This window comes from Euleptes europaea, chromosome 16, assembly GCF_029931775.1.
Source record: "Euleptes europaea isolate rEulEur1 chromosome 16, rEulEur1.hap1, whole genome shotgun sequence".
Classification (NCBI taxonomy): Eukaryota; Metazoa; Chordata; class Lepidosauria; order Squamata; family Sphaerodactylidae; genus Euleptes; species Euleptes europaea.
Genome location: NC_079327.1, coordinates 43,584,832 through 43,611,945, shown reverse-complemented (window position 1 = coordinate 43,611,945; position 27,114 = coordinate 43,584,832). Strand labels below are relative to the sequence as shown.

The following is a 27,114-nucleotide window of genomic DNA, read 5'->3' as shown; positions in this document are numbered from 1 at the left end:
TGAGTAAACCTTATCCTAAAAGGCCTTTCACTCATTCCAAAACCGAAAAGAGAAATTTCTAAAAAAAAACCCCAAAAAACAGATATTTGTTGGATAGGCTTTAAAACACAAGAAAGAGATGGCCTCTTCCAACTGTGTGATTCTCAGTCTATTGTTTTTCAGAAGGACAATATCATGTCTGGAAGCTTCTACTTCGTAATTGTGGGCCATCATGATAATCCAGTGTTTGAAATGGAATTTTTACCAGCTGGTAAAGTAGAGTCTAAGGTGTGAAATTTGTACCAAGATTTATGAAACTGATCCCAGTCCTATGAACTCAGGGATTATTGCATTGTCCCTGTAAAGGGGTAGCAATTAAAATAATCTAATTGCAAAATAGTCCCCCAAAATTGTGTTGTATCATATGAATTCGCAATATATTCGTGCCATCTGAAGCAAGCATAAATTACAGCACCATGAGAAAGCTTTATTTTTCTTGTATTTTCCTCAAGACTGCAGCAGAACTGCAAGGAATGAATCTGAGGGCTTTTCTTCCAGTGTATGGGGGTTACCGCACTTGTATTCCCAGCGATGTATTAAGAGTTTGAAAATGTTATAAAAAATACTGTTCACACTTTCTATGTATTCCCACCGATGTATTAAGAGTTTGAAAACGTTATAAAAAATACTGTTCGCACTTTGTTTGGCCCCTTTAGCTGTGAAGACGTCTTCCAACCATTTATAAGCCGTGGTATCAAAAAACCCTTTTAAAGCAATGTTTTTTACAACATTTTCAAACTCTTAATACATCGCTGGGAATACAAAGTGCAATAACCCCCTACCTCTTTGTTAAAAATATGGCTAACAACCAAACATATATTCCTCCATTGTATGTGTTTTAGTATCCTGAGAAACTGGTTCAACTAGAATATCTATAAAGATTCATTTCCTGGTTCAGCCTGTAGTAATTCACCATTTAATCATTTATGGAAGTTGTTTTTGGTTACTACTGGGCATTTAACAATATATCAAAGTTGGTTTATGCTTTACTTCAATATTCTCTGTATTTAAAGCTGATTTTCACTGTCTGGAACTTTACAGGATGACCATCGCCACCTCAATCAGTTCATTGCTCATGCTGCTCTTGATCTAGTAGATGAGAATATGTGGCTGTCTAATAACATGTATCTGAAGACTGTGGACAAATTTAACGAATGGTTTGTTTCTGCTTTTGTCACTGCAGGACATATCCTTTTTAAGAGACTATTGTTAATTTGTTTTTTTATAGAGGGGAAGAATAGGAAGTATTCTTTAGCATACTTGAATGCATTGATTTGAAGGTGGAAGCTGGATAGTCAGTGGGTAAATACTAAAACCATCATGCCACACTCTGTGAAAAGGATGTTTTCGTTTTGCCCAAGCATGTCTTCAACACTCAGTCACTACTTTAAAAATCCAGCAAATCAAGGGGTGCACAAATCAAATAGTTGTCTGTTAATCTCCCTATGATGGTTTCTGGATCCATTATGGCCTGTAATTGTTGTTGAGGGGTGGGGGACAGAACATTGCCTGTCCCTTGTTTCAGGGATGAAACCCCCCCCCCATGTCTCTGTTGCATCTGAGGGTTTTGGGTTTCAGTAGAAACCCAAGATGCAGTAGAGAAATTGAACAGGGGGGAGGGGGATCAAAATGCTACCTCTCAGCCCAGAGAGATGAGAATCAGTGTACTGACCCCTACCTTTAGGCAAAGGGAAACTTGTTGCTGCATCCTAAGAATAAGTGGAGAAGGGGGTTAGAACTCTTTCTTGCTGCTACCTCCCTCATGGGAGATGGCTGCAGGGCCATACGTTGTACATCTGTAAACCATAGGATAGAACTTCAAACTTATTTTTATTATTTTTTCAGGTCAGGATGTTGCCTTAAATGCAGTGGTTTGAAAATAAACATTTTGTTTAGGAAGGATGACATTCATGTAACTAAATTTAGGATGAGGGTAAGAACACAAGTAACTCATACCAGGTAAAGGAAAGGTTGGGTGAGAATAGAAAAATCATGCACAGGCTTCCCATTTCCCCCTTGCATACCTAGAACTGAACCTGCAGGAATCCTCCAGACTCACTATATTCCTTATGGAGCTGTTGGTAGTGCTGTAAAACCTTTTGTAACTGGCACTCATGGGGAATTAGGGCTGCTGGCTAATATACTGGTTGACAATGCTTTTGCTGGGCAGCTGACCATGTCAGTTTTAGTAGTTTGCTCCCTAGGTTCAGTAGGCCTACTCAGAAATAAATCCAATGTTATTCAGTGGGGTTTTGTCCCAGGGAAGTCTCCTTAGGATTGCAGCCTAACACAGTCATACAATTGAAATGGCCTTCGACTAGAACTGCCCAAAAAAGCACCACAGCATTCTTCAGATTTATGAAAAAAGCCAAGTAAAACTTTTAGAGAAGAGCCCCATGGCGCAGAGTGGTAAGCTGCAGTACTGCAGTCCAAAGTCTGCTCACGACCTGAGTTTGATCCCGACGAAAATTGGTTTCAGGTAGCCGGCTCAAGGTTGACTCAGCCTTCCATCCTTCCGAGGTCGGTAAAATGAGTACCCAGCTTGCTGGGGGTAAAGGGAAGATGACTGGGGAAGGCACTGGCAAACCACCCCATAAAAACAAAGTCTGCCTTGGAAATGTCAAGATGTGATGTCACCCCATGGGTCAGGAATGACCCGGTGCTTGCACAGGGGACCTTTACCTTTTTCACTTTTAGAAGGGTGTTTTTTTTAAAGAGAAGGTATTCCATCTGTGTGTGTGAGAATCATTAATTTTACAGTTGGCTAAGAGAACTATTGTGAGTGCATTTCAAGGAACTACTTAGTGTTTGTCACATTATGGTCTAACTGCCAGTGTTACATACACTTCCTAAACTGCTTATTCGCAATTGTGTTGGTGGTTGCTGGGTTTTTTTCCTTCCCCTGCACGTCAGTGAGAAGAGGAATATTGGGTGACATATATTGTACCAGGCTAGTGAGCATGATGGGTTTGGCTTTCCTATGGCACAGAATAATGCTCTACTTCTGTAGCTTTATTAATTCTTTTTGAATGCATTTTCTTAATTTGTTCCACATATGAGATTTATAATGCTCCACGATGTCAGGCAAGAAGACGGAATCAAAAACTTCTTTAGTGATGTCTATGACTTGTATATAAAGGTGAGCCTCTTTGAATTCCTTGAGCATTTATATTACATTCCCCATAGTATGGAAGAGAAATGAATTACTTGACAGCCATTTCTAAACCTTCCTGTATCAGAGAATATCCTCTGTGCTACCCACCCTCACCACAGGGGTCCACAAATATTCCTGTCAGTGGCAACCAGGATTCTGTTTCTGGTAACTGATAGGGGATGTCTCCAGCTTACTCAATTACAGGCTGGAGGGAAAGAGCAACTACACATGTACACTCCACCTAATGTTACTGTTCTCTGAAGTCCTATAGCAGGTATAAATGGGCCACATCTGCTTTGCTTGTATAGAGTAGAAAGCAAGAATGCCTTACTGGCCTAATCATTAAAAGCAATTTTTGTTTACCAAGCCCAGAATATGTAGTAGTCTGCCCACTCCTGTTCCAAAAATTAGACTAAGGTACACTAATAGTGTTGCAACAGAAGTGTAGGTCCTTCATTTTTTTAATTTATTTTTCCTAATGGAGACCTAAAGCAACTTACATCATTCTCCTCTCCTCCATTTTATTCTCACAACAACCCTGTGAGGTAGTTCAAGTTGAAAATGTGTGACTGGCCCAAGGTTACTCAGCAAAGCTCCATGGCAGAGTGGGGATTTGAAACTGGATCCCCAGATCCAACTCCAACATTCATTTTAGACACTACATAAAAATCATTCTGAGAAATGTATTTAATTCAATTTATACCCACCCTTTCCTATCCTAAGCAAATGTCACAACACTACATTGGTTCTTTAAAAAGTAGCAATTTATCCTAGGCTTTTAATGGTGCAATTCTGTATAAAATTATTTCAGTCAAAGCCCATTCAAATCAATATGTTGATGACTTTTCTTTCCTCAGTTTGCAATGAATCCATTTTATGAACCCAATTCTCCCATTCGATCAACTGCATTTGACAGAAAAGTTCAGTTTCTTGGGAAGAAGCATCTCTTAAGCTGAATGGTAACTAATTCAAATTGCTTACTTGACTCTTTTTCCTGAACCTGTGGAGACCAACCTGCTACTCTCAAGAAATTTAAAAACGCTGAAAATTTGGGAAAACAATACAGCTTCAAGAGTTCAGACATTACTAATTGTAATTGGTTTAAATGTGTGATATTGTACTTCTGTCAAAACATGAATATAATATAGCTAGCTTCCTCTTTTAGTACTTTGATGTCTAGTCAGAGTGTAGGGATTTTTGTGGTTATTGGTGTTAATATGGAAAAAAAATCTACTATTTGTCTATCCCTCAAGGCTTTAGTTGAGATTTGACGATTTTAAGACTAACCAGGTTTCAGAACCTTGCATGGGGGGGAAAGGGATGAAAATGCACCTATTGACTTGGAAACAAGTCTCTTATTTGATTAAAGTCAGTTGATTCTAAAGAAATTCTTGTAACACCATAATTACGAGGGGCAAATGGCCGTTAACAGAAAGCATGAGGTATCATTTACGCCTTGTGTATGAAAATACCTAGAGTATTAAATTAAGAGCTGCTTAATTTAAGCTTAAGGTCAGTTTTCGCTAACTGTGCCAAGTCTAAAATATTACAGTGAGTACAATAAAGTTGTGTTAAATATTTAGATTCCACTGATTTCTAGTACAGTGGGTGCAGTTCTAAATACAATTACCTCTCTGCTTTGAGGTATCAAAAAATCCTTAGGTTTGGATTCATCAGAACTCCCATGGACAGAAGGATTTCTGTCTGCAGATCTGACATATTCCTTCTCCCAGCTACAGCCCAAAATCCCCCGAAAGTTATACTCTGCTCCAGTGGAGGCAAACCAGTAACTGCAAAGACTAAAGAAAGGCCAAAATAGTTAAGTATGATTTGGCTAAAATATTAATGAACTTGTTTATACTGTTTATGTAGAACTTAAGCATGTTCTTCAGTTCAACGGTGTCATTGTATGAACACACCGGTCAGAAATGACAAAACATTTGTTGTAAAGAGGTTGCATTGACATTCCCAAATAAAAGTGGTATAGCATGACTTCTGTGTGCTGATGTATCTTTCAGTTTACCTTCAATAAAAAGGTGTAGTTTAATTAAATAGATGGGCATAGGTTGAGTGCTTAAAGTTACCATAAACAGATGGGGATTCTTACCAGGAAAGAATAACAGTATACAGGATAAATATTCTTTCTATCCGACCAACTGCTACAAACAGTAATAATAGCAGCTCCCTGACTATATTTAGAGCCTTAAACGTTTGAAGGAGCTTAAACCTTTAATTTTACTGCACACAGGTCTACAGCCTAAGTTTGTACCCATTAAATTTATTAAAGTGGTTTTCATTCATGATCCTGTTTTGTTTGTGTCAGGTTAGCCATTTTGCCTCCCTTTTGATGTTAATGAAATCATCTACTCAGAATCTTTAACCAAGTTCAATCAACATTAATTTGAGATCTCCAATTACATGAGCCTCCCAAAATGTGTCCTCCAGCTTTTTAGAAGTCGCCACATAAGCAACTGAAGATCGTTACTGATTCTTTCTGTCTAAAATGCTAGAACTCAGTTGGGCTTCTAAAGGCCAGCAGCCTAGCTTTTGCTTTAAATCACCTGTCTTAGCTGTCTGTGTAGAAAGCTATTTCTCAACACCTATCAATGTTTGTGAGAAGATAAAAAGGGGGAGGAATACACATTCACACAGGATCTATGTATGCAGGTTTATTTCCTAACTTAAAATCTACAAGCAGTATAGTGACACCAGGCAAACAGCAAAAGCCCTTAAGAAATTCATCTTAACTTAGAATAAAAAATCACATTAAAGATGAGAAGTGAAACAAGACCACAAATATAATATCCAGTATTATTGCTTTATGAAAAGGTTTTAGTGAAGCAAACATGGATTGATGATATCATAAAAATATATATGTACATATAAAAATTTATTTCTGCATCTCAGTTTCAGAACAAGACCTCCTCCAAGTAGTGCTTCTAGAACTTTCAAGTTTTAGTATAATTTATTAACTTTGCAAATTACACATTTAAATTAAATGAGCTCTGAGCAGGTACCTTTTCAGACGTCAGACACTGCTAACTCAGCTAATAGGTCACTTATTGAACAGAAGCTCTCCTCTACCAGTAAAGCAGTAGAATATTACAATATATTAGAGTGGCACCCATTGTATATTTGATCTATTATTATCCCATTAAGTTAGAACTATATGGCCAAGAAATAAAATTAAGTAGTCAACAGCATGATGAACTAGTCTTGGGTTTCCGATGAAGATTTATTGTATCTGTTTGAATCAAATGATCTGACCTATCATCAGTGGCAAGAACTCTTCGAACAGCTTCTTCAAAAGCTGCTGCAACATTAGTGGCATCTTTTGCACTGGTTTCAAAATAGGGATGGTTGCCGTTGTTCCTGCACCAGACTTGGGCTTCTTCCATAGATACTTGCCTCTCATTTATATCAACTTTGTTCCCCAATATCACAAAAGGAAACGTTTCAGGCTCTTTGACATCTGCATAGTAAATAAATTCCTTCTTCCAGTTACCCAGATTTTGAAAGCTTTGTGAATCATCTACACTGAAAGTAAGAAGACAACAGTCAGAGCCTCTGTAGAAAGGAGTCCGCAAGCTTCTGAAACGCTCTTGACCAGCAGTGTCCCATATCTGCATTGTAACAAAGTGTCCATCCACTTCCAGGTCTTTATTTAAGAATTCGACCCCTATTGTGTGGAACAGCTGGGTATCAAACTTGTTTGTGACATATCTGTTCATAATTGAACTCTTCCCAACTCCTCCATCTCCTAGTAGGATTACTTTAAGGAGTGATGATTTTGATGCCATTGTTTCAAGAACAGATCCTTTTGATATCCAGTTCTGTAAAATAAAGAAAAATTACACAAAATATCTGACTACCATTCCAGTGTTAACTCTTTCTTGTGAAAGAGAGCAGCTTGAATAACTTAGCCTATTACATACAACACTTAAATGTTTCTCATTGCTTTCTGTTTGCTACAACAGCGGTGCAATCCTAACACTTCTCTGGAAGTAAGCACCACTGTTCATGACTGAAGTAGGACTCTGAGTAGTCGAGTTTAGGACTGATTGTACAGTTGCTCTACTTGTACTGCCACACATCCTACCAAGCAGGGCCTGAAAAGGAAGGCGCGAATATTCCTCTGTGACATTTACCCTTTTCTAGTACTGTCCATAATAGCTCTTTAAGTGTATCCCAAGGGACATGAACCTGGTCCTTTATCACACTTTGCTGTAAGTGGCCAGCCAAATCAAGCACAGCATTCTTTATCATCAGGATGTGTACCAGTAAAATGGCTGGTCCCCACGTCAATCACGAAAACAGCAAAATGAGGGAAAGTACTTATGAGGGCCTGAGCTTCTTGGAGGAAGTGGGGAAAAAAAATCCAGGCAACCCACAGGGAAAAATACAAGGTTGTAAATATTCAAAGAACAAAGGCAGCCAGAGGAATAAATTTCCAGATGTACAGAATACTGAGTGCCATTCCGTGCCAGTTAAGTGGGGAGAATCGATGCAAGACTCAAAGCTCATTCAGTCCTGAAGGGGTACATCATGGGGATGAGATTTCCAAATTGCCCACTTAATGCTGTCTTGTTAGAAATGTTTATTGAACTGTGTTGCCAAAGTAACAGAAAGTTAGCCTACATGTTTTGCCTGCATTAATGTAAAAACAAAACATTTTATTCCACATCTTGAAAAGCACATAATTTTGAATTATCTAAGAAATAAAATAACCCCCAATTTCCAATCTTTCATTACTGTGACAATTGTGCATTCTGTAACAGATAACTTCATTTAATGAATTCTGAATGTATGGTTATTACTCTTATTAGTACACAGAAAGTGTGTTCCATTCACAGTAAGGCTGTTCACAGCTTGCACTAAAGTGTAGCACAAGTGAAACTAAATCCAAAGGTGTTGTTCTGTTTGTGGAAAGAAAATCATGAGAACTGCTGTAGAATTTACTTATACTGCAGAATTTTTTGTGTGTTTGTGCAGTGACAACTGCAGCAATATTCTTCCACACAAGGTTATTTGCATCAAACCTTAAGTCTATGTTTATATTTCTTCCTGTGTCAAATGTCCACACATATGTAAGGAAATAAATATAAAAATTTCTAGCATTTTAGTTCAGAAAGACAATTATATGTCTCCATATACCAATAATGCATTTTTCAGTTTTAAAAATCCTAAGACTATAATTGCTATTAACATACAAAACTTTTTCTCACAGTAGTTACTTTAACTGTTCAGCATAAATCATACCAACAAATGTAAACAGGGCCCTTTTTTACTATTGGGCATCCATTCTGAAAGCAACTAAGCATATTTAGCGAGCTATCTCATGTTTATGCCAAATGCTTAAAATTACATTTCTGCAACAGAAGTTCCTAATAGCCAGGTACCTCTTACCATGCAAATGGAACAAACGACCCATAACCACATGTTTATTTTAACTAAGACATCTAATCTCTTTGCCACTCTTTTGATGAAGTGAAACCTCTTAGTGCTACTTTAAGAAGGATAGATGAAAGCAGCAGCTTCATTTCCCAGGTATCTTTCACTTAACAAAGGTCAGGTGGGGGACTGACCTCAAAAGTGCACAAAATAAGTGACTTGTCTATACATTCTGGTAACTGTGCATGTCTGGTCATTTTGTTAACTAGGTATATACATATTTTAAATAAAAAGGTTAATCCAAACTATACTGTCATGACCAAACAGCAGCAATATAATAAATAGTACTGGCCACTTAACACTTCAGTAACATTTGTAAACTGTGTATATAGAAATGAGAAGTGAATGAATCTAGGATAACCACATCTATAATTACTTAGAATAAATCTTTAAAAATCTAATTTCAAAATGCAACGACAAAATTGAAAATATGTAGATTTTACTGATGCTTGTCCCCTGAACCTAGGTATTATATACCAACTAATACTGTCTATATTGTTGTATACCTTTCTTAAGAAAAATGCTTTAATATGGATATTTTCAAATTTACTGTATTAAATACAATTCTACATGGTTTGATTCCAGTGCAATCCCATGCATGTTTTCTTGGATGTACAGATATGATGACCTGGAAAAGAACTTGAGACTGTGCGGGGGGAGGGAATGGCATGTTATAACCTGTCCATACCCACTCACTTTTAAAACTTTTCACTATTTCCAAAGGAAAAAAATCAGAAATTTAGGAACACTGAAAGAACTATGAAATATCATATCTATTGGATAATTTACCTCTTTGAAATACAAAGTTAACTTATTCAAAATGCTAAGAACTGTGCAGTACAAAGATTTTTATATAAACAATGACAACTGGGGGACCCACAAAGGGCCTTTCACATTCCCACTCCCTCTTGCTTTTCTTTGCCTCCCTTGGCAGTGCCTGCAGCTACTCCACTATCCTTCTCTCCTACCTACCTTTCCATCTCCCCCTTCAAGTCTGTCTTCCTCCTTCACCCAACCACCTTTTTCAGTTACTTTCCCCCATCTCCAGTTTTCCCCTTTTTGTTCCTCCTGCCTCCAGCTTTACCTGCTTTTACATTTTTAGTATATTTCCCCCTCCCCTTGGAATCTTCAACAATGTTGGCTGCAAGTTCTAACAACTCCCAAAATGGCCACCAAGAACTCACAGCATTGTCTCATGAGATTTCAGTGGCACACTTTTATCAAAGAAGCAGACACTGCTTCTATGGTTTTTGGGTTTTTCTAACCCCACAATGTAATTTCTTTAACATTTCATAACTTCTCTGCAAACTTGCCTGGGGCTTCCACCATGCTTGTAGAACAACACCCTCATCTGTCCTTGGTCTGACTGTGTGGATTTTTTGATTCACACGCTATGGCCCAGTTCAGAACTAGGCATACTAATCATTCCTGTGTGCAGTGCATTCATACACAGCAACCATATCCACAATGCATTTCTGCACTTAGTGAGTACTGCCATCTTCATGGTAGGAGCATAAAGGGCCTTCTTTGCTAGTGGATTTCTGCCTTTGGTAGCCTCTCACTTAGATTGATTTAGATGACTGAAGCCAGCACTACGTGTGTTCAACTTTGTTGCCTCTTCCCTTAAAAGCTACAGCTGATACCCATGTTCAGGGAAACAAGCAACTTACTGATCTGCCTTGTTGAAGACACAGTCAGAATGAGATGGGGTAGGGCAGAAAGTGCAGCAGACCTGTTGTTGTGGGTAACAAAGAGAAGAAAGCCTCAGATGACAAAAACACGTTTGTGCACACTTAGGTAGCAAAACATATAGCAGTTTACATTGCTCTAGTCTTGGATCCAGAGAAGAAACCATGCTGCAGTAAAAACAAACAGGAATCCTGTGACACTTAAAAGCAATTAAGACACCACAAGCCTCTTGTTTATCTATAGTACTGGATATAGTTGCACTTTTGTTTTAAAAAACTAAGGCATTTATACTTTAAAATTTCATTAATATGACAAAAAAAATAAAATTTATTTTTTAAAAAAATAAATATGCAGATATTTCAACTACCTAAAATTTCTTTTTCTCATGGCTTCAAATAACAGGGTGGATCCAGCCCACAAAGCATGACTTTCTCATATCCCTTTCCTGTGGCAGCCCTAAATACACCCCCCAAATCCTGTTCCTGGGGTACACTCACCCCCAGGAACAGCATTTGGAGGGGGAGAGACAAAAGTTGCACTCCTTAGGTGGAAGTCCTTGCACCAGTGGAAATGTTTCACCAGATCCCACCCAACGTTGCTATTTAGGAGTATGTTCCAGTAAAATCAGTGGGGTATATTTTTACCTTCACATATTCCCCTTCCTATCTATGAAAAGCTGATGCTTGAGTTTGCAAGATGTGCCTTTTTGTCCGTGTTGTAAATCATGGCAACAGTATCAGCTTTTCAGAGATTGGTAGGGTGAAGGGGAATGCCGGGGGGGGGGGTACTTATTCCATTCTAAACATAGATTTAGATTACATTATATTAGATAGTCCTAAAAACTTTCCCCTTGTTCTAACAATTTCATTTTATTCAAGGAAATACACGTTTTTAGTTTACTGGAATAACAGGTATCATTTGAATACAAGCCAAAATAACTTTACTTTGATAATTTGAAAACTGCTTTGAATTTATATATAGACCAAGTTTTATTCCAGGTATTATTCAGTTATATAAAACCCTCTAATCTTTATTTAATTATACTAGACATATTGAATGTCATGAGAGTATATAGGCTGTGGGAAATGAGCTGAATTATGCATTAAGGTTAAAAACATTTTTTCCTAGCTTTGGAAGATGTGCAGAAATTATTCAAGATAAACAGTTGCCCTGGGAAAGAAAAGAATTGAGTGATCTCTGTGTCCCACGGTTTGTGTGGTAGTTATTCATAACAATAAAGCCTGGAATCTACCATCCATGTGCAGTTCAATCTGTGAAATATTTGACCCAGCTTTTCCTCAAGGGGGAAAAACATATCCAGTCCATTTTCCTCGTCCACCCTTTAACATCACATGAAAGTGTTTAACTTTTTCCCTGATTAAGTATGAAGTATAATTAAAAGTTAAAAGTGTTTAACCTTTTCATTGATTAAGTATGAACTTTTTACTAAGTAATTCCAAATGGTACAGCAGTAAGCACTCTGCTGTGATAGAAGACCATCCTGTGTTGGGGAAAGGTAACAACTCTCATAAATATGTTTGCAGGTATAAGAATTGTGACAAAAACTAATGTGGCAACTCCTGGTAATTTCTTACAACCCAGACGTATGTATCTTTAAGCCAATAATTCAGTTGATAAGTTTAACGTCTTCTGAAATATCTCAGAAGTGTTTTATGAAACCTTGAACAAGTACTGCTTTAAATTTTTAAGAACAAGCAGTATGAGTGCTTTGAAATTAACAAGATTAAGCAGTGACCAGATCTGGGATTTTTTAAATGATATTTGGTTTTAATTTCAATGTGTATAATATTTCTAATTGTCCGCTACATAAAGCAAGGAAAATGTATACTTGTATAGGCATAATCAATTTAGCTGTGTGGCTACAATCCTACAAGGAGTCAGACCATGCTGAAATCAAAGAGATTGAAGTAGTCCACGTGCAGGATTGTAGTCAACCAGTCAGATCCTACGATTCCATTCTGCTAGCGGCCTGCAGTCAACAAAAGAGTACTGGAGTGGCAGAACATGCCCCTCACAATGGTGAAATGCTCCACTGTTTGAAGATGGCATTAAAGGATGTGTCCCTGTGTTGCTAACAGGCATGCTGGGGAAACGTCAGTAGAAATATTCAGGTCAATGTATGTATTATGTAAATGAGTGTTAGTAGTAAGCAGCAAAGATTTGAGATGAGCACATGAAAGATGATGTGGCTTGGTACGGTTATGAATATTGCATCCTGTGTTACGTGTTTGAACTAGCATTTTTGTAATCAATTAAAACACAAGTAACATCAAAACCACACACCATCATATTGTCTACAGAGTATCTAAACAAAGTCACAAAAATCACAGGGGCAAACTGATTTCTGAACACCCTGACACATTGTTTTAAAAGGATCACAGAATGACCTCTTGAATATGAAATTTCCCAATTGCTGCTGAACAGCTGCAACGCAGGAATAAGGGTGAGCTCTCTGGAGCTACTACCAAAACAACTATACATCGTTTCCCTTCCACAGGAAGTCTGGTTTCTCATACTTTGCTTATGGAAGAGATGCTCCCTAAAATATGCTTGCCATACTAGTACTTCATAATTCATAACAAATACCTTGAATTGGGTCTAGACTACTGCAATGTCAGGTAAATAAATTGTACATGTTCTTGCCCTCAGAGTACTGCATTCTGTACTGACTGCAGCTTCCAGACCCTCCAAGGATAATCCTCTATGAAAATATGACTAAAAAAGGTAAAGGTCCCCTGTGCACACACCGGGTCATTCCTGACCCATGGGGTGACGTCACATCTCGACTTTTCCAAGGCAGACTTTGCTTATGGGGTGGTTTGCCAGTGCCTTCCCCAGTCATCTTCCCTTTACCCCCAGCAAGCTGGGTACTCATTTGACTGACCTTGGAAGGATGGAAGGCTGAGTCAACCTTGAGCCGGCTACCTGAAACCAACTTCAGTTGGGATAGAACTCAGGTCATGAGCAGAGCTTGGACTGCAGTACTGCATCTTACCACTCTGCGCCAAGGGGCTCTTGTAAATGTGATTACAAGAGAATTAATTATGATTGCAAAATCTGTAGCAAGAAAGGCATAGTTTTAGACAAAGTTGATAGAAAACTTCACCAACCACTATCTGCAATTTCAGAAGCAAAGATGCTTCTTGCCAGCTTCTTACAGCACAAGTCAAAAACTAAAAATCATACCAACAACATAAACTCCTCCTAATCTATCTAGATTATGCCTTTCTGATGGAGCTTGCAAACTCAAACTGATGTACCAATTAGTAAGGACTCAAAGCCCATACTAGTTAAGATCCAGCATACTATACTGACTACCTACACTCTATCACATTCTCCATGGCCAAACTATAAATATTGTCTAAATTAAATTTGGAAAGCAAAGGCACAAAATGTTCTCAGTGGCTGGAGTTGTACAGTCACCAAGTTAGGAAAACGAGCCGCAGAAACAGGGCCAGCTGACATTTTCCCTCAAGAACTCCAGAAGTTTACGGAAGAGTTAGATGCAACCCTTTAAAAATTAGACCCTAAGCACAGTGGATTGGGAGGTGATTTAGGTATGAATTCAAACTGACTTTTAAAATCAGAACAGATTGAAATTGTTTTAGCATTTTTGTGGTTTTGTTTGTAATACACATTTTAATTATATTTATTTTCAACTAAGGTTATCTACCCTGACCTTTTTGTAAGGTACATATTATAAGGATAAAAGATTAAATTATTTGGACTACAGGTCATACCATGTAAACGTATTGTATACAGAACAAAGTGTCAAAGAACAGAACGTGAATCTGTACAGTCATTACTTAAATTAAGAGGCATGAAGGTAATTGAATGAAGGAGCACCTGGAAACCCTTCATTACTATGTGAACTGGAGGGGCTTCTGAATCCTCCATCACAGCCTCACCTGTAGCTCAACATCAAACACTGCTAGTAAAACATTAATAGGAGGCAAGCCGGCCTGTGCCTCTGCTGCAATCTCCACCCCTCCCCCCATTTCACGCTAGGGAGAATTAATTCCCCAAAATTGGCAGGTTCTAATGACAGGCACAATCCGTTCACTTTTGTTAGTAAATCCCACTTATATTATATGTGCAGCTGGAAATCTATTTCCAAATGCCTATATACCAGCATAGGCATAAATATTTTAATTCAAAAGTACTCAAACTAGGATCAGCTCAGGTTGTGTGGCATGGGCTAACACGAGGCAGATTTGCTGGATTCCAGCACCCTTCCCAGCCAGAGAGATTTAAAGGTGAGAGCGAAGTTTTTCACCCCCACTTAATCTGGGGAAGTATTTCAGAAGTTGTCATGAAATTGTCCAATTAAGGATTTAAGTTGCATTATGGTTCATTTAGTTGAGCATTTGGAAATACTTTCTAACTGCAGACACAGTGAAGCAACAGAGCAAGTAGCTCTGTGGCAGAAATAGTCAAGTATCCTTCCCTGTCTCCTTCTTCATCCTCTAAGAACAAGGAACCCACCAAGGAAACTGGAAATATTTGATCACATATTTACAAAACAGGACTGCTGATTTTTGTCCTTGAGGTCAAAAAGTCTGAGCAGAAATCCGTTTAATTCTTTCCATTCCAGAAAGTTTCTTCAGCCACTTAAGGTAGTTAGTTACCCAACACACGCTGCTCTTGAAGAAACATTACAAACACCTTATATTTACTGAGGAAACTGACTACATTTTCTCATTCAACATTTTGACAGGAACAATATAAAAATAAGCTGATTTCCAAGAGCAAACACAAATCTGTCTTGGTTGTTTTCCTTCAATGACTGGCCCTAGTACCTTACTTCACTTGGCTTATATTAAAAGACAAGGAAAAATCCTGTTCTGGTTTGGTGCACAGCTAGAAGGAAATGACATTTGTTCAGACTCACTTATCTTTACCACAGAGAGGCTAAGGGACTCGCATTCAATCTCTTCTCAAATGGGAAGGTAAGGGGTTTTCCACATGAAAGGTGAAAGAGACAAAGGGATCATACATAAGAAACAGACATTTTCTCACAGGCCACTGATCGTAATGGGAGCCGAGAAACCGCCTGGGAAACAAATTGGCCCTGTGTCAGCTGAGAAGCACAGGAGAGAAGCTATCTCTCGACTGAACCGCCATCTGTCCCACGGTCACGGGATCTTTAATCACACCACATTTACAAGTCAACAGAAAAGAAAAAAACAAGTAAGAGACGAGCAGCTGGAGATTCAGAGTGCTGCTCCGTTTCAAACGAGGGAAGTTCTCACGGAAGAAGCCTCTCGAAATAATGGAGAGCAAAGAAAACTGATTTATTATTTATTTTATTTATTATTCCCATTTGTTACCCTGCTCTTCCCGGCCAAAGCCAGGCTTATAGTCCAAGGGGGGTGGCGGCCTCTAAACCTTTCTAATGTGTGCGTGTAAAGTGCCTTCAAGTCGCAGCCGACTTATGGCGACCCCTTTTGGGGGTTTTCATGGCAAGAGAATAACAGGTGGTTTGCCAGTGCTTTCCTCTGCACAGCAACCCTGGACTTCCTTGGTGGTCTCCCATCCAAATACTAACCAGGGCTGACCCTGCTTAGCTTCTGAGATCTGACGAGATCAGGCTAGCCTGGGCCATCCAGGTCAAGGCAGCCTTTATCACAAGGACTTAAGGCAGATTACACATAGTGAGTCAGTACAATCAACAAAATGGGACATTCAATAACCAATGCATTAGGATTTTCAAAGTCTGGAACCAACAGAAAGAACTGAAGAATAGCATAAATATTAACATGACAACTTAAGAGGTACAGAGATTACGTAACAGGATCCTACTATAATAAGCTGTGCGCAGCAGGACAGACCACAGTCCCATTCATTTATCCAGGTACGTTTGTGAATATTGTCGAAGGCTTTCACGATCAGAGTTCATCTGTTCTCGTAGGTTATCCGGGCTGTGTGACCGTGGTCTTGGTATTTTCTTTCCTGACGTTTCACCAGCAGCTGTGGCAGGCATCTTCAGAGGAGTCACACTGAAGGACAACGTCTCCCAGTGTCAAGTGTGCAGGAAGAGTAATATATAGTCAGAAAGGGGTTGGGTTTCAGCTGAATCATTGTCCTGCCAAAAGTATCCAAGGTAATGTGCTAATCGTTGTCCTGTAAGTACATTACCTTTATGTTAGCACCTTACCTTTGATACTTTTGGCAGGACAATGATTCAGCTCAAACCCAACCCCTTTCTGACTATATATTACTCTTCCTACACCCTTGACGCTGAGAGACCCTGTCCTTCAGTGTGACTCCTCTGAAGATGCCGGCCCCAGCTGCGGGCGAAACGTCAGGAAAGAAAACACCAAGACCACGGTCACGCAGCCCGGATAACCTACAAGAACCAAAGTTTGCGAATAATTTTGTACAGTGCAACCCTATTACCAGCACAGGAAAAGTCCTCTTGAATAGCGCAGTTTCGCACAGTTTGGGGAAGGCCTGGAGAGTGGGAACCTTCCTGACCCCCTCGGGCAGGTCATTGCACAAGGCGGGAGCCACGAAGGATCAAGCCTGCGCGGAAGTGCAGCCCGGACTGTCGAGTAGAGGGGGGGGGGGGGGAGGCCCGTCTCCTGCGAACACCCGCCGCCCGTTTTGCAACCAGGCCCAAACGGGCGAGACAAGGCAAAGCCCCCCCCTCCCCCCCTCCTCTAAAACAAACGGTCGTTTTTTTTTTTAAATAAAACTGCCCAGGGCGAAGGCGAGGCCAGGCCGGCACCCGCCCTCCTCACAAACCCGGGAAGAGAGCGAACGCGAGCCGGCTTCCGAGCGGCTGCGCCGTGGGGAGGCCGAGGCCCGCAGGCCCGCCCCTCGCGACCCAACGGCCACACTGATTGACGGCGGCGCGACGAGGCGCCCGCCTCGCACTCACCTCTCCCAGCGGGGCGGCGGGGAAGCGGGGCCCGGCCGGACTCGGGGGCTGCCGCGGCTGCCTGAGGAGAGCGGCGGAGACTCCGGAGGGGAAACAACATGGCGGAGCCTGCGCTGAGGGGGGAGGAGGAGGAGGAGCCTGCCTCTCACGTGACGCCAGGGGGGCGGGGCCCGCGCCTCCCTCCAATCGCTCGCCGGGGTTCGACCCGCGGGGGAGGAGAGGCCGTTGCTGAGCGACGGGCCCATGTCACGTGAGGGCTCGGCTCCTCTTCCTACTCCCCCACCCTTCGCGGTGTTAGGAGACCGCGTGATGGTGTGTGCCAGGGGCCGTCAAGTCGCCTCCGGCTCATGGCGACCCTATGAATGAAAGTCCTCCAAAATGGCCTGTCTTTGACAGCCTTGCTCAGATCTTGCAAATTGAAGGCTGTGGCTTCCTTTATTGAGTCAGTCCATCCCTTGTTGGGTCTTCCTCTTTTCCTGCTGCCCTCAACTTTTCCTATCATGACTGTCTTTTCCAGTGACTCTTGTCTTCTCATAATATATCCAAAGTACAACAGCCTCAGTTTAGTCATTTTAGCTTCTAGGGTCAGTTCAGGCTTGATTTGATCTATAACCCACTGATTTGTTTTTTTTGGCCGTCCATGGAATCCGTAACACTCTCCTCCACCACATTTCAAAGGAATCTATTTTCTTCCCATCAGCTTTCTTCACTGTCCAGCTTTCACACCCATACATAGTAATAGGGAATACGATGGCATGAATTAATCTAGTCTTGGTGGCCAGTGACACATCCTGACACTTCAAAATATTTTCTAGCTCCTTCATGGCTGCCCTTCCCAGTCTCAGTCTCCTCCTGATTTCTTGGCTGCAGTCTCCCTTTGGGTTGATGGTGGAGCCAAGGAACAGAAAGTCTTGAACCGTTTCAACCCACTTTCTTCCTATCAGCTTTCTTCCCTGTCCAGCTTTCACACCCATACATAGTAACGGGGAATACGATGGCATGAATTAATCTAGTCTTGGTGGCCAGTGACACATCCTGACGCTTCAAAATCTTTTCTAGCTCCTTCATGGCGGCCCTTCCCAGCCTCAATCTCCTTCTGATCACCGCGGGATTGCCCCGCCTAATCTCCTTACTCGAAATAAACCTGGCAGGAGGCTGAAGGCGCCGTCGGGGAAGCCGCCGCCAGCTGCTCCCGAAAAGTGACTCGTCAACTGTCCGGCCCAGACCTCGGCGGCTGGTTTGGGAAGGCTCTTTTTATGCTAGTAAAAGACACAAAGGAGCTAGGAAAGATTCTGAAGTGTGAGGATGGGTCACTGGCCACCGAGATGAACTTAATTCATGCCATCGTATTCCCTATTACTATGTATGGGTGTGAAAGCTGGACAGTGAAGAAAGCTGATGGGAAGAAAATAGATTCCTTTGAAATGTGGTGCTGGAGGAGAGTGTTACAGATACCCTGGACTGCCAAAAAAAACACACACAAATCAGTGGGTTATAGATCAAATCAAGCCTGAACTGACCCTGGAAGCTAAAATGACTAAACTGAGGCTGTCGTATTTTGGTCACGTCATGAGATGACAAGAGTCACTGGAAAAGACAGTCATGCTAGGAAAAGTTGAGGGCAGCAGGAAAAGAGGAAGACCCAACAAGAGATGGATTGACTCAATAAAGGAAGCCACAGCCCTCAGTTTGCAAGATCTGAGCAAGGCTGTCAGATAGGACATTTTGGAGGACTTTCATTCATAGGGTCGCCATGAGTTGGAAGCAACTTGATGGCACTTAACACACACACACACAAAAGACATTTGCTGTCACAGGCGGAACTGCACCTTTTACAACCAGGGAGCATCAGGCCTTTATCATTTGCAGAATCCACTAGTCCTTACAATTCCACACAAGGAAAAGTGTCCACTTTTCAGTATTATTAGGATGTTGTTAAAGTAACGTCCCTCCTACCCACCAGCAAGTGGAGAAAAATGAATACATTTTACAGGTGCCTCGGAGTACCGGAAATCCCTGCATGATGTCCTCTAAATCATTCCAGGAACATTATCTCTCTCAGTACTCATGAGATTGAATAGAGGGAAGGTTGTTAGAAATTATGCTTGCGCCTTGCTCATTTATGTAGCCTTCTCATTTTAGATTTTTAGTCCACCCTCCATAGTTATCTCTTTATTGCCGATGGCGAGAGACTGGCCCAAGATCAGGTTATGCCAGGGGATTTGAATCTGGCTCTCCCAAGGCCTGGTATGAAACTCACTATTTCACACTGAGTCTGCATCCTTGCCTTGCCTTTCTGCAATGTTTTTGAAATTATAAACAATAGGTTTCAAGGATGACTTTATATATTCAGAATGGGTCTTCAATCATTGAAAAGCTGGTCTATACATCAGACTATAGAGCATGCTACCAGAAAATATGGTCAGATTGCATAAGTGCTTGTTAAAGCTCATGAGTAGGGTTGCCAACCTCCAGGCTGCAGTGGTAGATCTCTCACTGTTACATCTGATCTCCAGGCGAGAGATCAGTTCACCTTGGAAAAACACCACCTTCCTCAGGCACCATCCCAACCTGGAGCTAGCAACAGGAGAGCAGTGGTAACACTGCATGACTTGTGTTTATGAATCACTGTTCGTGGAATGACACTCAGTCATTTTAAAATCTGCTCACAGTAGTTTGGAGTCAACCCATGAAGGAATAATAGCTCAAACTGGGGATATAGCCTGTACCCATGAGCCTATACTCTCCTAGTTGGAAATATTATCATAGTGGTTAGTAAAAAATTTAGTAAAAATTTCATTTGCTTTCAGTTACAGCCTTTAAAAAAATGATAGATTAGTTTCAAGTTGGAGAATATTTATAACAAGCTAAGTCCTAGTTTCACAAAAGATCAGAATGCTTAGCATTGTAGCCTTTGTCACTTCTGCGTATCTTTCCAGTGATGTTAAATACTTACATGTCCATTTAATTTCTTGTTGGTACTTAACCACTTGACAATCACTTGCAGGTTAAGGTTCTATTTTATAGCTGAATCACACAAACACAGCTGCAAGGGAGCCAGGCTAACTGAAATCAGTGGGATTCCTGAATCAAGTCTGCAATGGATGGGCTCTGACTGCATGCAGTTATTTTACTTTACTGACCAAGCAACACTATACTGAAATTGTGTCATATTTCTCAATAAAGTACCATGAAACAAAACATTTTCAGATATTTATCTGAACTAAACATTTAGCAACCTAAACCTGAAGCATTGTTTCGTTAACTCAGATCCCTTCACTTTTAGTCATTTCACATCTAGTACACTCAAACCTTTAAAACTCTCCACCTTCTGTCTTGACCTTTGTTTCTCATGACATCCTCACCCGTGACCTCCAGTTCTACCACCTGGTCAAACACCTTAAGACCTGTTGCAAAGCTACTAGCACAACTTCGTACATTTCCCCTTCTTCCCCATGCATGGAATTTTCTCCGAGTGATTCAAATCCCACCCAAAAGTATCTTTTCCACATAGCCTGAGCTTATCCCCTTAAAACTTGCACTTAATCTTTGTGTCCAGCTATGCAGGCGATTGCCTATGCTCACCCTATTTTTACTCCTCCCCGCTCTGATGTTTTTCCCATGGTCTATTTTAGGTAAAGCACCTTTTTAAAAAAAACTATAAAACTACTAAGGCATTATTTACAGCAGTATGTGTGTAGGGAAAGGTGGTCTATAAATACTTTTAAATACAGTAATAAAGAATATTTTTTTCAGGGCTTCCAAACATCCGCAACCAGCACAGGCAGTGCCATTGCTGCTTGGCTAGGCCACACTTCTAGAGGTGTGGCTGACTACAGCCATGCCTCTGAGAAAGTCATCTCAGATACAAGGCTCTTGTGTGGCAAGGGCCTTGTGAGGCCACGAGTTGGGGGGTGCAGAACATAGGGGGCACCTAGAGTTATTTAAGCCTTTGCAGGCAGAGAGTGGTCAAGGAGGAGAGAATCAGCCTGCCCCCTTTCCTGGAAGTGAAAAGCAAAGAAATTAGAAGGAAGATCCAGGCAAACTCGTTCCCCTCCCCATCTGAAGACTCTTAAGGTGACCAATGGGACTGTAAACCCCTCTAAGATTGAGGCTGGGATAAGTCACACCCTTCTATAACAGTACAATATATATAAAATAAACAAAAATATCATATTAAACCTATGATAATCTCTGAGACGTCTCTATTGCTTGTATTGCTAGACATGATCCTGAAAGACGATTGGTTTGATCCAATGCTGTAATTTTCATGTTTTCTGAGAATTAAATCTGGTGGAAGTGAATAATTTTCCAACTGTTTCTTTCAATTTGAGCTTTAACAGTTGCAAACAAAACAATAAAAATATTATTTTATGCTTTCAAGGACCTTTAAATTTTTTGTATGCATCCTCCGTACAATGTAGGTAAAATGGACACTTAAGGTAGCTGTCTCTAAGAAACGGTGAAATTACGGTGGTTAGCTGAAATAAATGAAATAAAAATATAATCTTTACAGTACCTTTCCAGTTTTTCTGGATACTAGATTCAAACACCTTTATTGGCATAGTAAAATAACAACGAGGGAGCATAAATACGAGGGAGCAAATTCACTACTCACAATTTCATTTATGGTAGTGCTATCTGCAGTGCTAGCTGCAACTACATGATGCAGCTAGCACAGAGCATGACCTTTCCCCCTCTGCATGCTCAGACAATATGTGGAGAGGAAAAGTGAGCATGGGCATGCTGGATCCACCCTTTGCCTCCTTGCGATCAGTTCAACTTAAGCAACTACTGTATGATGGCCTAGATCTGCTGCCTGGCTTGGATGACTTGCTGGACTGCCATGCTGGGATGACTTGTCCAGTAGCTGCCACTGCAGGGCCCAGCAGCAGCAACTGCTGCATGGCTAGTCCTGACCCAGACCATTGCCTGTCAGTTGCACAATTCACCCCAGGTGGCAGTAACTACCTTGTCTGCCTGGCTGGCTAACCCAGTAGCAATGCCATGGCCAATCCATGTGCTGCACACAATTCAATTTGGCTGGGTCACCCTCCACTGGGAGGGAGGAAGCAGGGTCTTTTCCAGGCCACTTTGGCCTCCCAGTCCACCCCTGCTGTACTGGCAGAGTTTGCTATTTGCTGTAAGTACAGATAACCATAAATGACAAGAATCTGCTGTAATCACTTCCAAAGCCTAAAAGGAGGGGGTGCATACTAGGATACCTTCTCTGCAGGCCCTGGACCCCACAGTCATCAGGACCTTTGTGAATACCTTGGGGGCCGAGGCCAGGCTGAATGGAAGGGCCCGGAACTGGAAATGTTGGTCCTGGTACACAAAGTGGATGTACCTCCGATGGTCCCTGTGGATGGGGATGTGGTGGTAGAGGCCTCAGTGAGGTCTATGGAAGTGAGAAAGACATTCATGGTTTCCATGCGGAACATCTTCTGAAGCACATGCTTGTTGTCATGTTTCAGGTCCAAAATGGCATGCCAGTCACCGTTTCTTTTGGGCACTGTAAAAAAGATAGAATAAGCACCTGAGTAATGTTCTGAAGGATGGACTGCCTCAGTGGTGCCAATCTCTAATAGGTGCTGAATAGCTCGCATGGTTCTCAGGTGCTTCTCTTTGTTGTAGGAGGTTGGAGACTGGATGAAGTGGTCAGGCAGAGGGGAGGAAAACTCAGTGAGATAGCCATGCTGAATTATCTGAAGAACCCAGAGGTCCGGGTGAGGTTGTTCCCACTGGGGCAAGAACTGGCTGAATCTTCCCCCCACTTCCTGGGCCCTGGCATCATGGTTTACTTTGACGTTGGAGCTTGTCAGATCGATCAGACTGGTACTGGGGAAACTGGGAAGGTCTGGAGAAGCGTCCAGTACTGCAAAAGGAGCCCCAGCTGAAGGACAACTGGCTCCTTCTTTAATCTGACGGGGATCCATAAACAAGGTATGGTAGGAACGAAAAGTGGATTGAAAGGAATGAGCTCAGGAATCTCTGCGCACATGCCTGCAAAAGGCTTTTTTAAAATCTCTGGTTTCTACCAGAACACTGTCTAATTTGTCCCCAAACAACTTTCCCCTTGGTAAGGATATCCCATCAGGACAGTTTTGGAAGGGGGGTCCGCCTGCCAGGGTCTGAGACAAAGAGCATGTCTAATAGCTGAGCCTGCTGACATGGCCCTGGAGGCAAAGGATAAGGTGTCCAGGGAGGAGTCAGCTAGAAAGGTTATGGCTTTTAAAATTCTGTTCACTTCCTCTAATGCTTTTTTATTCTCAGGAAGCATAAGCTGAGAAAGCTTATGGATCCACACTATAGCTGCCCTAGAAATAAGAGCGGAGGTTGCTGAGGCGCTGACAGCAAGAGCAGAGGAATGCCTATGAAAAAATTCCTTAGTCCCTTTTGGCTTTATTGCTTGTGACCCATTGGGGTCATCATTTAAGTCTAGGGCCGTAATGGCTCTGGTCAGCAGAGTCTGGTAAGTCTTCACTACTAAACTGCCTGGTTCATTTTTCTTGTGGTACAGGTTCTTCCTCATCTGAGGAAAATTCTCCTTCTTCCCTATCTTCCTCAGCAGAGGAGTGAAGGGAAGGGCTGTGCAGAACACACTCACTAGCTTGAGGCGGAGGGGGGGCCCTTCCTCACAACTTTTGTGGGCCACGTAAAATTGGACTCAAGATTGTGGGGTGTCCCTACGATACATAGGTCCCTTGCCTGGGGATCCAAGCATGGAGACATTGGCACATACCCCTGTGATCCTCTGATTGAGGAAGTGGGAGAAGGCAACTGCAAAGAATGCAAGCTATCTAGGAAGGCTCCTCTCACTAAGTCGGCAAGTTCTGCATGGAGGACTTGAAGACCACCCGTCGGTTGGCCTGGAGGGGGGAGGCTACATTACCAGCTGCAGGGAAGATACAAGACTCAGGCAGAGGAGGAGAAATCCTTCCTGAAGTGCCAGGAACATGAGCCGTTTTCGACGCCTTCTTCTAACGTGAGGCTTTTTCATGCCCTTTTTTGTTGCCACGGCAATATTCTGGTGTTTAGAGGTGATCAGCTTTTCCCCCTTTCAATTCTGTGAGGCCACAAGAGTGGCTGCAGGAGGGCTGGCCCAAGGAGGGGTGATCTGAAGTGCTCAGCAATGCAGAAAGCAATCCCGGGATGAGGTCTCCTGGGGAGAAGAAATCGTCCTTCTCCTTTTCAGCATTATCTCACCGATCCGCCATTTTAAGAACATAAGAAAAGCTATGCTGGATCAGACCAGCAGTCTGTTCACACAGTGGCCAACCAGGTGCCTCTAGGAAGCCCACCAACAAGACCACTGCAGCAGCACCATCCTGCCTGAGTTCCACAGCACCTAATATATTCGGCATGTTCCTCTGATCCTGGAGATTTAGGTGGGAGCAGCCAGAAGAAAAAAGGGGGATCGGAGAGAGCTCAGAAGCACAGATGCGAGAAGGTGAAAAGTTGGGGGGAAATGAGCAAAGAGCAAAGTAAGAAAAGGTAAGAAAAGGAATAAGAACAAGGTAAGTTTCCTGAAAGAAAGAGCTAAAGTAGCACAGCACTGCTGAAAATGCTGCTCTCCCCATGCAAGGGAGGAATGAACTAGGGAGGAGGAGGGGTCTATTCCCTCAAGAGGAGACTGGAAGTTGAAGGTTTTTGTTCCTGCCTCCCCAAGCAAGTGATTGGAATAACCCACTTTGAAGATGCCCTGTTCCTCAGAGTGAGAACCCATCTTATCCAATGATATCTTATCTTATGTAGAGCTGCTCAAGTCACTTCTTTTTAACTTCAGTTTCCTTATTTGCAGATAAGAATGATCTGGACTGATGAAGAAAAATGTGATGAGTTATCATAAAAGCAATCACGTAAGAGATATTTGTATTTTCCCCATCTTGAACGTTTTTGCATCCTCCCTCCCTCCTCAAATTGCCAAAAAAGAGAAGGGTTTTTTTTTTTTAAGAAAAACATTTTCAAGATACTCTTATCAGTTTTATTTTGGCTCATAATGAGAGTAAGTTTTTGAAAATATTTTATGTTTGTAATTTGATGGTACAACAGTAACTGTCACTGCAGAACAGTAGACAAAAGTTTGTGCCTGTTGATTTCCATATGTCAAATAATTTTTTAACTGTCTTCCATGTTGATCAACAATATTTTTTATTTCACTGCAAACATTTTAAATGTTTCCATTTTAGGTATTTTATTTTGATAACTTAGTGTATTTATCACCTCTGAAGATATAAGCATTAAAAGATGCACAATCACAAACAAATCCATCCGCTGTGGTACCACTGCTCTCCACACCCATTACAAATTACATAAGTCATCATTTGCTCATCTGCATTTGTATTTCGCACCCAACTAGGAAGGAAAAGCGCTCCCCTGGCAATCACAGTAACAATGCAATCAAATTTTTCACATCGTCTACATTTTATTTTGTTTGTACGAGTACCATTATTAATTTGGGGGAGCTGATGTTCACGAACTGATGATTCTGTGTATGAAGCTCTGAGCTGTTTCAGTTCATCATGTGCCATTTCCATCACAGACATATTAGCAAATGCCTTTGGATTCAAAGTCCCTACAAACAGGCTGCGTTTTAAGTGAGAATTTTTAGGATTCTTTAAGTTGGAAACTTTGCTTCGGATGCAGTTTTTGTATTTTTTATCATTTTTAGCATAGAGTTCAAAAATATGTTGTTCGATGTTTTTAGCTATGTTATGATGCCGTTCAGTATCTTCATTACTTGTTGAAGAGTCAATCAAAGCTTCATAAAGAAGTTTTGTGCATTTATATCTCATAGCTGTTATGTGATCTTGATGAGAGCTTGTTTCATTAACAGGCGTAGAGTGTTCCAGAAGTGGGATCACATGGTCCTTTTGCACAGTAATTTCCGTACATTTTGAGTGGCTTTCTGATGGCAAGCAACTGTTGGAACTGGTGGTGTCTAATATTTCATTTTGAGTTAGTTTTTCAGAAGAATTTGCATCTTCCAGAATCACGTGAAAGTGATCAGAACTCCCTTTTCCATGATCAGACAACACTGGCTTAACTTGTTCTGACTGATGATGATGATTCTTGTAAAGCGTTTTCCACTTTGAAAGTAAATGCTTTGCCTTATTTTTCAATACCACAGAGGGGCAGTTCTTCAGGATTCTGTACACAGCTTTGGCGATGTCAGTCTCCTGAAGGCAGTCTGTAGTCATGTCAACGGTTTCAAGGTACGCAAGATGACTGCTAATATTTTGGTAATTTTTTTCAGATAGCAGTTTCTCTATACAATCAGCTGTAGTCACAATAACTGCCTTGTTAGACATTTCAAATCCTGAAATGAAAGTAGCATATTTTTTCTACCGTCATTATAATTTTGTATCGCAGTAAATAATTATATAGAACAAGTTAAGATTTTTTTAAAAAAAATCTAATAATGGGATTTCCTAAAGTATTCCATAACATACTGTAACTGCTTTGTTCTAAAAGAATATTTATTGCAGTACTATATGTCTCCTAATGCTTAATACTGCAATCTCACTGCACATTAGTAAATCTATTGAACATCATAGTCTTACTTTTAAGGGAATGTGTAGGTTAAACAAGTACAAGCTGGGGACCTGCAAAACTCAGTGTAGAGAAATCCCACCTTCCACACTGCCCGCTCTCTCTTACTAGCCCCCCCCCCATGTTTTCAGTCTCTCTTACCAGCTGTTCTCCCTCACACACTGTTCTTCGCTTCTAAGGAAGCATGTGTAGGTTGGCATTAAACAAGTACAAACCGGGGACCTGCAAAACTCACAGGGGAGGAAAATTCCACCGCCCACGCTGCTTCCCCTCTCTTACCAGCTCCCCCCCATTTGCACTCTCTCTCTCTTACCAGCTATTT

The 27,114-nt window shown here is 41.3% G+C and overlaps 3 protein-coding genes across 3 annotated transcripts; 1 reads left to right on the top strand and 2 right to left on the bottom strand.

Moving 5' to 3' along the window:
• Window positions 1-167: 167 nt before the first annotated feature.
• TRAPPC2 (trafficking protein particle complex subunit 2) lies at window positions 168-4,190 on the top strand. Its single transcript, XM_056861901.1, has 4 exons — window positions 168-267; window positions 1,081-1,229; window positions 3,097-3,178; window positions 4,051-4,190. The coding sequence occupies exons 1-4, from the start codon at window positions 175-177 to the stop codon at window positions 4,147-4,149; spliced, it is 423 nt and encodes a 140-aa protein (XP_056717879.1). The 5' UTR covers window positions 168-174; the 3' UTR covers window positions 4,150-4,190.
• A 1,659-nt stretch (window positions 4,191-5,849) lies between these two features.
• Window positions 5,850-7,038, bottom strand: RAB9A (RAB9A, member RAS oncogene family). Its single transcript, XM_056861900.1, has one exon. The coding sequence runs from the start codon at window positions 6,991-6,993 to the stop codon at window positions 6,388-6,390; it is 606 nt and encodes a 201-aa protein (XP_056717878.1). The 5' UTR covers window positions 6,994-7,038; the 3' UTR covers window positions 5,850-6,387.
• Window positions 7,039-25,395: 18,357 nt separating this feature from the next.
• Window positions 25,396-26,598, bottom strand: TCEANC (transcription elongation factor A N-terminal and central domain containing). Its single transcript, XM_056861895.1, has one exon. It carries the CDS (start codon window positions 26,549-26,551, stop codon window positions 25,496-25,498), a length of 1,056 nt encoding a protein of 351 aa, XP_056717873.1. The 5' UTR covers window positions 26,552-26,598; the 3' UTR covers window positions 25,396-25,495.
• Window positions 26,599-27,114: the final 516 nt, after the last annotated feature.

Bases quoted from the DNA above. Each gene is read 5' to 3' on its own strand.
- TRAPPC2 (XM_056861901.1), top strand. From the start codon at position 175: ATGTCTGGAAGCTTCTACTTCGTAATTGTGGGCCATCATGATAATCCA. The intron at 268-1,080 runs GTGTGAAATTTG...GGAACTTTACAG, and splicing joins CTGGTAAAGTAGAGTCTAAG to GATGACCATCGCCACCTCAA. The intron at 3,179-4,050 runs GTGAGCCTCTTT...TTCTTTCCTCAG, and splicing joins TCTATGACTTGTATATAAAG to TTTGCAATGAATCCATTTTA.
- RAB9A (XM_056861900.1), bottom strand. From the start codon at position 6,993: ATGGCATCAAAATCATCACTCCTTAAAGTAATCCTACTAGGAGATGGA.
- TCEANC (XM_056861895.1), bottom strand. From the start codon at position 26,551: ATGTCTAACAAGGCAGTTATTGTGACTACAGCTGATTGTATAGAGAAA.